Source organism: Phaseolus vulgaris, chromosome 3 (assembly GCF_000499845.2).
Source record: "Phaseolus vulgaris cultivar G19833 chromosome 3, P. vulgaris v2.0, whole genome shotgun sequence".
Classification (NCBI taxonomy): domain Eukaryota; kingdom Viridiplantae; phylum Streptophyta; class Magnoliopsida; order Fabales; family Fabaceae; genus Phaseolus; species Phaseolus vulgaris.
The window spans coordinates 33,274,597-33,287,018 of NC_023757.2; the positions used below are offsets into that span (position 1 = coordinate 33,274,597).

The 12,422-nt window shown below is 35.9% G+C and overlaps 1 protein-coding gene across 1 annotated transcript; it reads left to right on the forward strand.

The window, feature by feature from the left end:
• Window positions 1-8,887: 8,887 nt before the first annotated feature.
• LOC137805566 (uncharacterized) lies at window positions 8,888-10,088 on the forward strand. Its single transcript, XM_068605511.1, has 2 exons — window positions 8,888-9,887; window positions 10,048-10,088. The coding sequence occupies exons 1-2, from the start codon at window positions 8,888-8,890 to the stop codon at window positions 10,086-10,088; spliced, it is 1,041 nt and encodes a 346-aa protein (XP_068461612.1).
• The last annotated feature ends 2,334 nt before the right edge of the window (window positions 10,089-12,422 follow it).

Genomic DNA, 12,422 nt, shown 5'->3' on the forward strand with positions numbered 1-12,422 from the left:
CCCCACATATTGCAAAAGATAAAACATAGAGATAAAGAAAGAAAAATAATTTTGGGTTCATCTAAGGTGTAATGCATTAGAGTTGGTATAACAAACTATATGAACCAGCCTTAGATTGATGAACTTAACACATAGTGTAGTTGGTATAGCAAGCTATATGAACCAAGACACTTAGTATGTGTTAGAGGTTTATCAATCACAATACACCTCCATATTACTTGTTGTTATCGATGTGTTGCGCTTACTAGGCCATGCGCGTGCCCGGTATTCATGAGTGCTAAAGAGATCTTGCCAAGATCTCATGCAAGCGGCACCACTTGATATGATTACAATAACATGATAGAGATATAATATGAACATGTTATGGATTCAACAAGAGTTGGAATATGATTAGGCACTTTTTAAGAATTGGATCAATGTTTTTAACAATCAAGAACTCACCAAAACTCAAGTAACCAAGCCAAACTCATATAGAAACCCATAATATGGCATATGAACTGATTAAAACAAGAGAGAACACAAATGAACCGATTAAAACACAAGGAAACACAACCAAAACCACAAGAGCAGAAAACTAGGAGAAACTACTGAATAAAAACACAAAACAAACTAGTTCTACCGATTGAAAAGACAAGAAACATCAAAGACATGTTTTAGAGTTTGTTTTGGAATGGAAATGGAAGAAGGAGATGAAAAGAACAAGGAAACTTATGTGGTTGGAGCTCTTGGAGATGTGCACGCCACTTGAAGGATGAAAGGCTTCAAGATGAGTGTAGTTGCCACCACTTGAGAGTCCAAGAATGCACTCAAGATAAGACTAGAAGAGAAGAAGACACAAGTCTTTCTCAATTCACTCACCAATTTGGGAGAGGTTCTTTACTCACAAAATCAATTCTATTATTTCAAAAACCCAACCTTCCTTTTATAGGGAGCAAGATCGGTCACCTATTACAAAAGAATCTTACAAGAGAAGCTTTACAAGGTAGCCTTCTAAACTCTTCCAATTCTAGCGCCTAAATGGAGAATGAAGAGGCACCTTCTAGATTTTTCCTAAAACTAACGCCTATAAATGCTATACAAAAGAGGTGTCTTAGGTTTCCCTCTTTAACACCTTTCTAAACACTACTCTATGTGTTTTAAATTTTATACAAAAGAAACTACAAAAAGAGAAAACATTTGAAGCCTACTTCGTAACTCTTTAGCTTTGCTCCTTGTAATCCTTTGAGGTAAAAAGGATGATGAGCTAATGTGCCTTTGAACATCTTCAACTTCAACTTCATTCTCTTCTTCTTCTTGATCTCCATCATACTCCCCGAGTTGGAGAGAATTCGACCACGAATTCTGAAGACCTACAGAAAAAGGAGTTAGATCACTGATATTAAAGGTATGACTACCAAGAAATGTATCAGGCATATCTAACTCATAAGCATTATCATTAATCCTCTTTAGGACTTGAAAAGGTCCATCACCACGAGGCATAAGTTTGGACTTCCTTTGATTAGGAAAACGATCCTTCCTCAAGTGAAGCCAAACCCAATCATCAACATCAAACAATAATGCTTTTCTCCTTTTGTTGGCATGTTCAGCATACTTGCCAACTTTCTTCTCAATTCGTAACTTGATGTCATTATGCAAATCTTTTATAAAAGAAGCCTTTTCACAACCATCCTTGCATAATACATCATCAAGTATAGGAATAGGAAGAAGATCAAGAGGTGTTAGGGGGTTGAACCCATACACAACCTCAAAACGAGAATGAGATGTGGTAGAATTTACTACTCTATTATAAGCAAACTTAACATGTGGTAGTAAATTCTCCCAAACCCTTGGATTCCCGGAAATAAAGCATCGCAACATTTGGCCCAAAGTTCGATTGACCACTTCAGTTTGACCATCAGTTTGGGGGTGACAAGTAGTAGAAAATAAAAGTTTAGTGCCAAGTTTCCCCCACAAGGTCTTCCAAAAGTGACTCAAGAACTTTGAATCTCTATCAGATACTATACTTATAGGAAGTCCATGTAAACGAACAACTTCCCTAAAGAAGAGATTTGTAATATGACAAGCATCATCCACTTTGTGGCAAGGAATAAAATGAGCCATTTTTGAAAAACGATCCACTACCACAAAGATGGAATCCTTACCCTTTGATGTCTTGGGTAGTCCTAAGATGAAATCCATAGAAATATCAACCCAAGGCATTGTAGGGATAGGAAGAGGGGTATATAAACCATGGGGTTGCACTCTAGATTTAGCCTTACGACATGCAATACATTTATCACACAAGTTATGAACACATTTTCGCATATGAGGCCAAAAGAAATGCTCATGTAAAACATCTAAAGTTTTGGCTACCCCAAAATGTCCCATTAATCCATCCTCATATGCTTCTCTAACAAGAGATTGTCTAATAGAGCTTTGGGGCACACAAAGTCTTTTACCTTTAAAAAGAAACCCATCTTGTATAAAAAAGTCTTTGTGTCCTCCCTTAGCACACTCTTGATAGATAAGAGAAAAATCAAGGTCATCATGATAAAGTTCCTTGATGTGATCAAACCCAAGATATTGGGTACCTAAAAGATTGAGCAAGGTATAGCGTCTAAAAAGTGCGTCGGCCACAATATTAATTTTTCCTTGCTTGTGTTTGATCACATAAGGAAATTGCTCAAGGAATTCCACCCACTTAGCATGCCTCTTATTGAGTTTGTTTTGGCTTTTCAAATATTTAAGAGATTCATAATCACTATGAATCACAAATTCTTTAGGAAAAAGATAATGTTGCCAAGTATACAAAGCTCTAACAAGTGCATATAATTCTTTATCATAAGTGGAATAATTGAGATGACTACCTTTCAATTTCTCACTAAAATAAGCTATAGGGTGGCCCTCTTGAAGGAGAACAACCCCAATGCCTATATTCGAAGCATCACATTCTATCTCAAATGTTTTAGTAAAATTAGGAAGGGCTAAGATGGGAGCATTAGTTAATTTTTCTTTCAAAATTTCAAAATCCTTTTGTTGCTCTTCTCCCCACTTAAAAACCACATCCTTTTTTACTATGTCATTGAGAGGTGCGGAAATTGTACCAAAGTCTTTCACAAACCTTCTATAAAAAGAAGCAAGGCCATGAAAGCTTCGTACATCATTCACATTGGTGGGTGTTGGCCAATGTTGAATTGCTACAACCTTTGATTGATCTACATGCACCCCTTTAACACTTACAACAAACCCTAGGAATTCTATATGATCAAGTGAAAACATACATTTAGCAAGGTTAGCATACAAATGTTCTTTCCTAAGGGTTTCTAACACTTGTCTAACATGCATCTTATGGTCACCCAAAGACAAGCTATAAATGAGGATATCATCAAAATAAACAACCACAAACTTGCCAATGAATGGTCTTAAAACATGATGCATGAGACGCATGAATGTACTTGGTGCATTAGTTAAACCAAAAGGCATAACTAACCACTCATACAAGCCAAAGTTGGTTTTAAAAGCGGTTTTCCATTCATCTCCCGATTTAATACGAATTTGATTATACCCACTTTTAAGATCAATTTTGGTAAAAATTTGTGAACCATGCAATTCATCCAACAAATCATCTAGCCTAGGGATGGGATGCCTATATTTGATTGTAATGTTATTTATGGCCCTACAATCCGAACACATCCTCCATGACCCGTCCTTTTTAGGGACAAGTATGATAGGCATGGCACAAGGGCTCATCCTATCTTGAACCCACCCTTTGGCAATTAACTCTTCTACTTGTTGGCGAATTTCTCTAGTTTCACTTGGGTTGGTCCTATATGCGGGACAATTTGGTAAAGAAGATCCCAAAATTAAATCAATTTTGTGTTCAATCCCTCTTAAAGGTGGAAGTCCTTTAGGAGGATCTTGAAACACATCATGAAATTCCTCTACCAAATTATCCAAACAATGTGGACTATCCTAAAGTTTTTCTAACTCAAGAGGTCTAGGAATAGCTAAAAAGATAGGATTGTGAGAAACTATTACCTTGTTGACCGCATGGCTAGAGATAAGAAGGGCCTTCTTAGAACTTTTTGTATTTTCACTCTCCCTCTTTTTCTTCATAAGAATTTGGTCCTCATGGACTTCTCTTAGAGAGAGAGATTTTAATATGACCTTGTGTCCATGGAAGTCAAAAGAAAGTTTATTGGTAAAGCCATCATGGAAAACTTTTCTATCAAATTGCCATGGCCTACCCAAAAGAACATGTGTAGCTTCCATTGACACAACATCACACAAGACCTCATCTTTGTATTTACCAATAGAGAAATTTATGAGGACTTGTTTGTTAACAATGATTTCGCTCACCTCACTTAACCATTGTAATTTGTAGGGCTTTGTATGAGAGATAGTAGACAATCCAAGCTTATCTACTACTCTTGTACTAGCCACATTGGCACAACTACCCACATCCACTATCAAAGAACAAATGTTGTTTTGAATGAGACATCTTGTATGAAAAATATTTTCTCTTTGACTTTCATCAAAGGGTTGTAAAACTTGACCAAGAAGACATCTCACAACCAACAAATCTCCTTCAAGTGGACTTTCGCTCTCATGCTCACTTGATGGCCTAGAAGGTGAAGAATGCCTAGATGAATCAGAATCATGCTCACTAACTACTATGCCATTATGCACATACATATTCCTTTTAGAAGGACAATTAGAAGCAATGTGACCATATCCCAAACATTTAAAGCATTTCTTACTAGATGATTTGATTGGTGATTTAGGAGTAGAAGTAGAAGGCTTAGACTCCTTAGGTTTGAAAGAAGAATCCTTAGAAGGAAGTTTTGAAAAAGCTTTTTTTATTTTTCCAAGAGTTGTTGTAGTAACCATCATTGGGAGAGTTTTTGAAAGCATTTTTCTTTGCAAGTTGGGATTCAACCTTTATTGCAAGGTGAACCAAAGATCCCAAAGATGAATACTCTTGAAGTTCAACAACATCTTAAATATCCCTTCTTAGACCACTCACAAAGCTAGCTATCTTAGCTTCCTCACTCTCATCCATGTCTACTTTAAGTAAAAGCGTTTCTAACTCCTTAAAGTAAGCATCCACACTTAGCGTGCCTTGTTGAAACCGTTGGAGCTTCAACATTAGGTCTTTCCTAAAGTGTGGTGGAACGAATCTAAGGCGCATACACTCTTTCAAATCGTTCCAAGAAACCACGGGAGGTCTCTTGTTGTATATAATGTCCATTACAAGTCTATGCCACCATTGCATGGCATAATCTATGAATTCTAAAGAGGCTATTTTCACCTTTTGGTCATCATTGACCTCATAGGCTAGGAAAATTTGTTCACATTTAACCTCCCAATCTAAATACACATTAGGATCACTATCACCACTAAAGCTAGGGACTTTTACAAAAGGACATTGAGGCTTTGCTTCTTGGTGATGTCTTTGTTCACGGTGATGGCTTTCTCCATGAGAATGATGGTGATGCCTCTTTCTTCTATGTTCTTCTCCATGGTTGTGAGCATTGGAAGAACCTTTGGAAGAATGTCTAGGAGAATGATGTCTTCCATGGATGGAATGTGAGGATCTTTCTTGCTTCAATTCAACTTTTGCATAGCTTCATCTTTGATTTCTAATCTTTCTTCCAACTTTTGCATAGCTTCATCTTTGAGAGCAAGGGCTCGTTTTGCCTCTTTTAACTCATTAAGAACATAAGCTTTATGAGTAGAATGTGGTTTGGAAGATTCAACACTTGAATATGTATCCATTGGACAAAGAAAAAAGCAAACACAATAGCAAACAATATTAAGAAAAACAATGTTAGCAAATGGAACAATTATAGGGATGTACTGAAAATTAAAAGTCACTCCAAGAAAGAGTACTTCCCTCAACCAATCTGTTCTTGAGGTCTTGTAACTCTCAAATGAAATATGTCAAAGCAAAAACACTCTTTCTCAAAGCCAATACACCACAAAATTTAAAGAACAATAAAAGGCAAACAAGAAAGGCTATATCAAAAGGAATACAAGATATATGACAAACTCAAAGAATAGTGAAGAAAAGACAAGCAAGAAAAATAAGGTACTCAATTAAAGGATGACACACAAAAGAAACCTAAATAAAAGCTCTAGAATAGATGAAGAAAACAAAAACAGAATTATTGGAATTTTTTTTTTGTTATAAATTGTGCGTGACTTTACAGATTTATCTGGAACTGTAAAATGCAAACTGGATTTTGAAATTTAAACCACATAAATTTCAAGATCTTATCTCAAAAATGGCACTGGAATTACATAAAAACAGTAAGCCAATTAATTGTGATAAATTTTGCAAAATTACTGCCAGATTACTGTATTTTTTGTGCTAGAATTACACATTGGACGTATTTCATTTATCATATTTTTTGTACTTGGAATTTTGATGTACTTCTTTTTTCTACTTTTTTATAACACTTTCAAGAACTCAAATCCAGAATTTCCAAAATTTCCAGTAAGCAAAGAAATTGCAATAAATCGAAACAGTCAACACGTTTTCAAGAAAACAGAGGAAACCTAACTGGAATGAAAAACAGAATTAAGAACTTCAAAAGACATAATTGAAGTGATGTTTAAGAACTTGTATAGATCTATTACACAAGTATGAACTCAAAACTAAAAAGAAAAAGCACCAAAGGATCAAGAAAACAAACACATAAAACTGTACTCAAAACAAAATCAAGAAACAAAAATTATCAACAAAAGGACTACATAAAATTGATAACATTTTTGGAGAAACATGACTTGAACAAAACTTATAAGGATTCAAAAATCAAAATGACACAAAAGCAATGTAATAAAAAAAGAAAACAGCAAGAAAACTAAAAAATAAATCTAAAACAGAAAAGTAACAACAAGAATGTAAAGTTCTTGAATTAAAAGTGCCAAAACAACTCAAACACACATAAGAACAAACCTAAGACTCATGATACCACATGATATGATTCCAATAACATGATAGAGATATAATATGAACATGTTATGGATTCAACAAGAGTTGGAATATGATTAGGCACTTTTTAAGAATTGGATCAATGTTCTTAACAATCAAGAACTCACCAAAACTCAAGTAACCAAGCCAAACTCATATAGAAACCCATAATATGGCATATGAACCGATTAAAACAAGAGAGAACACAAATGAACCGATTAAAACACAAGGAAACACAACCAAAACCACAAGAGCAGAAAACTAGGAGAAACTACCGAATAAAAACATAAAACAAACTAGTTCTACCGATTGAAAAGACAAGAAACATCAAAGACATGTTTTAGAGTTTGTTTTGGAATGGAAATGGAAGGAGATGAAAAGAACAAGGAAACTTATGTGGTTGGAGCTCTTGGAGATGTGCACGCCACTTGAAGGATGAAAGGCTTCAAGATGAGTGTAGTTGCCGCCACTTGAGAATCCAAGAATGCACTCAAGATAAGACTAGAAGAGAAGAAGACACAAGTCTCTCTCAATTCACTCACCAATTTGGGAGAGGTTCTTTACTCACAAAATCAATTCTATTATTTCAAAGACCCAAGCCTTCCTTTTATATGGAGGAAGACCGGCCACCTACAAAAGAAGCTTACAAGAGAAGCTTTACAAGGTAGCCTTCTAAACTCTTCCAATTCTAGCGCCTAAATGGAGAATGAAGAGGCACCTTCTAGATTCTTCCTAAAACTAACGCCTATAAATGTTATACAAAAGAGGTGTCTTAGGTTTCCCTCTTTAGCACCTTTCTAAACACTACTCTATGTGTTTTAAATTTTATACAAAAGAAACTACAAAAGGAGAAAACATTTGAAGCCTACTTCGTAACTCTTTAGCTTTGCTCCTTGTAATCCTTTGAGGTAAAAAGGATGATGAGCTAATGTGCCTTTGAACATCTTCAACTTCAACTTCATTCTCTTCTTCTTCTTGATCTCCATCACCACTTAACACTCATATAGGTGATTTCATCAAGTGTATGCTGCAAATCATACACCACCGATAAGGAATATGAAAATCATTAAAACTTTGTAAATCGTTAAAACTATTTTACCTCAGAACTTTAACCACAAAGTTTATCCTCTCGATAATGCAGTGTCTAGCACTTTCACACACACCATAGGAATGAACAAAGTTGATCTTAAATCAATATTAGTGCTAGCATAACTAACAAGTGACTTGTTTTTACCCATATGAACCTTATTCATGGGGTCTCCAATCACAAAGGTTGAGTTTGCATCACTTGTTTGTTTGCAAGTGGCTTAAGTCCCATCCTCCTTGATGTTTCTAAAATCAGTTTCCTCCCTACGGGTTTTGTGAGAGGATCTGCCAAATTCCGTTCTAACTTGACATAGTCATTAGCAAGGTAGTCAAAATCGCGAGTAAACTCGCAAAAACGTATGAGTCAACGATCTTGGAGCCAAAACCGAGTTGACTCGCACGGCGGATCGGTGCCGGAGCGGATCGCACTGCGTCGCCGCGGAGCTCGCTGCCTCGGAGGCCGTCTCCAAGTCGCCTCGCACTGTGGCGCGGTACAGCCTAACCCTTAAAAAACCCTAAAAAAACCCTAATTTATTTTAGTCTGGTGCGGCCCAATGCGGCCAGTGCGGCCCAATGAGGCTAGAGAGGTCCAATGTATGTTTTTTTTAAGTAAAACCCTAAAAAAAAATAAAAATCCTAAAAAAATTAGAAACCCTAAGCAATTCAGAACAGAACCTACCGCCTCCGCCTCTGCTCGCGACGCCGCAGCTCCTCCTCCGCTCGCCTCGCCGTCGCTCTGCTCGCCTCGCCTCCTCCGCGAATGTTCTCCTCATTTGTTCTCTCTCATTTTCCATCACAGTCCCGCCTCGTGTTATTTTTTTATTCTACAAAACAATGTCTTCTACTATGGATTCAGGAGGTGGGGACAGTACAAAAAAAGGAAGTGTCAAAAAAGACCCTGCATGGAATCACTGTATTTCTATTGATGGGAAATCAAGAAACGTGAAGTGTAAATATTGTGAGAAGGTTTTAGCTGGGGGTACCTATAGGCTAAAGCATCATCTTGCATGCACTTCAAAAGATGTTGGAGCATGTCTTGTTGTCCCAGAAGAAGTTAAAAATTTAATATTGGGTACTGTCTCTATGCTACAGCAAAATTTAATCAAAAAATCTATGTTCGGAGTAGACTTGGAAAGCAATGTTAGTGATTCTGGAAATTTTAGAAAAAGACCTTCTCAAGAAGAGAGTGTGGGGGGTGAGTCATCATCAAGTATTTTCAAGAGAAGAGGAAGTCAAACTACTATCAATTCCATCTTCAAGAAAAGTGAGAGGGAAGATACATGTCAACAAATTGCTTTATTTTTCTACAACAATGTTATTCCCTTTAATGTAGCAAGGAGTGAAGAGTTCACTAAAATGGTTGAAATGATTGCCAAACATGGTCCTGGAATTAAGCCACCATCATACCATGAAATCAGGGTGAAATACTTGAAGCAAAAGGTTGAAAAAACCAATCAAATATTGGAAGAACATAGATTATGTTGGAAAAACTATGGTTGCACAATAATGACAGATGGGTGGACTGACAGGAAGAGAAGAACCATACTTAATTTTCTTGTAAATAGTCCAAAGGGGACTGTTTTTTTGAAGTCAATTGATGCTTCTGACATATCTAAGACAACTGACAAAATTTTCAAGATGATGGATGATGTTGTTGAAGAGGTTGGGGAAGATAATGTGATGCAGATTGTAACTGATAATGCAGCAAATTACAAAGCAGCTGGAGATCTCTTAATGCAAAAGAGAAGAAAATTGTATTTGACACCATCCGCAGCACATTGCATTGATTTAATGTTGGAAGATTTTGGGAAAAAAATACCACTCCATCAGGAGACTATATCAAATGGTAAGAAAATCACAGCCTACATCTATTCTAGAACTAGTCTTATTTGCTTGTTGCACAAACATACTGAAGGGATAGATTTAATAAGACCGGTTAATACTCGTTTTGCCACTTCTTATTTAACTTTGGGATGTTTAAATGAGAATAAAAAATCACTTATTAGGATGTTTACATCTAAGGAGTGGCAATCTAGTCAGTGTGTAAAGACTAGAGATGGAAGGCTTGTTGAAAATTTGGTATTGAATAAGGGATTCTGGTCAAATATTTTGAATTGTTTGAGGGGTGCTCTTCCCCTAATTAAGGTGTTGTGCATGGTGGATTCTGATGAAAAACCAGCCATGGGTTTTATTTATGAAGAGATGGACCTTGCTAAAGAGAAGATACAAAGTCTCTTCAATGGAGTTAGTAAAAGGTAAATAACTAATTACCTTTCACTTTTATTTCATTCCTAATCTCTTTTAGAAATATAAACTTTGTTTCTATATTTATTTATTTACTTTTATCTTACATAGTTACACTCCACTTTGGGAAATCATTGATCAAAGATGGGACAACCAATTGCATAGGCCATTACATGCTGCAGGCCATTATCTAAATCCCATTTTGCATTATCATCCGGATTTTAAAGCTAATTATGAGGTGAAACGGGGGATGTATGAATGTTTAGAGAGGATGGGAGGAGACATTGATGAGATAACTAAGATTGATGCCCAAATTGAGGGTTTCAAGAGCAAATCTGGATTTTTGGGTAGTGAAATAGCTCAACGTGCACTCAAAACAAAAACTCCAGCACAATGGTGGGAACAATATGGTGATGCGCTTCCGGAACTACAAAGATTTGCAGTTAGAGTTTTGGGTTTGACTTGTAGTTCATCCGGGTGTGAGCGCAATTAGAGTGCATTTGAAAGGGTAAGCATTTAAATTTATGAGTTCATTTTATAATTAAAATTTATGAAAGGATAAATTTATGATGTTATAATTATTTAGGTCCACACGAAAAAAAGAAATCGTTTACACCAGAAGACCATGAATGATGTAGTCTTTGTGATGGCTAATTCAAGATTGATGAAGAGGAAGGATATTAGGAACACAAAAAACTACAACATTGATGACCTTGCCTCTGATGAAGAATGGACAGTGGAAGATAATGAAGCAAATGATGTTGAACTTATGGATGATTTGGATGAAGTTGGAGAAGTTGAACCTATGGATGATTTGGAGGTTCCTCCAATTGCTGCGGATGATGAAGGTCATGGCATAGATAACATTAATGAAAATGAAGATCTTATAAAAGAGAATGATGATTATCCTTCAATTAATATGAAGGATTTCCTTGGATAGTTTAATTGTATTAGATATTTGTGAACTTAGTTGTTTTCTGTATGAACAATTTATGATTTATGAAACTGTTTCCAGTTGTGTTATGTATTGAATATTATTTTTCATATGTTAGTAACTCTTACGAGTCGAGTTACGATCTTTTAGCTCCTTCCCGATCCTCGTACGAGTTACGAGTTTGACTACATTGGTCATTAGAAATCGTTCCACTCTTTAACAACTGTTTCGCCAAATTATGTCTCAATTGTATATGTTTGTTCTTTCCATTGTAAGTTTTAATTTTAGCTATAACTATTGTCATTGGCAATCACAATGTATTGATACAGATGGGGTTGGTTTCATTCCTAACAGAATGTTTGCTAAGAAGTTTTTCAACCACTCAACTTCACTACTAGCCATTTCGAGAGCAACAAACTCAAATTTCATTGTTGATCTTGCAATAATAGTTTGCATTGTTGATCTCCATGTAACTGCACTACTCCCAAGTGTAAATACATAACCGCTAGTGGGTTTTGTCTCATCTGAATCAGAGATCTAGTTAGCATCATTGTACCTTCTAGCACAACGGGAAATCCACTATATTCATTGGCATAATTCATTGTACCTCTCAAGTATTTCATGAGTCTCACAAGTGCATCCCAATGATCCTAGACATTGAGTGCATCTACTCAGTCTACCTACTGCATAAGCAATATTTGGTCTAGAAAAACTCATTAAATCCAATAGGCTCCCAATTATCTGGGCATACTGAGTTTGAGAAATAGATTCTCCTATGTTCTTCTTTAATTTAGAGTTAGCATCATAAGGGGTGCACACTGAATTGTCATAGTAACCAAACTTCTTAAGAAGTTTCTCAATATATTTTTCTTGGAATACTAATATACTATGTCCCTTCCTTATAATTTTAACTCCTAGAATCACACTTGCTTCACCCATATGTCTTTCATCCCAAACTTGGATCCAAGAAATAAATTTGTTTTAAAAACAATATCATTACATGTACCAAAAATTAGCATGTCATCTACATACAAACATATAATGACACATTAACCATTTTCAGATATAGAATATACTCATTTATCAGCATCATTGGTAGAAAAATCTTCACAAAGTAAAACATTATCAAGTTTTTTCATGCCACTGTTTTGGTGCTTGTTTCAAACCATACAAAGATTTTAAAAGTTTGCATACTTTTCCCTT

Coding starts and splice junctions, on each gene's coding strand:
- LOC137805566 (XM_068605511.1), top strand. CDS start 8,888: ATGGATTCAGGAGGTGGGGACAGTACAAAAAAAGGAAGTGTCAAAAAA. Junction 9,888..10,047: donor TCAGGAGACTATATCAAATG/GTAAGAAAATCA, acceptor ATCACTTATTAG/GATGTTTACATCTAAGGAGT.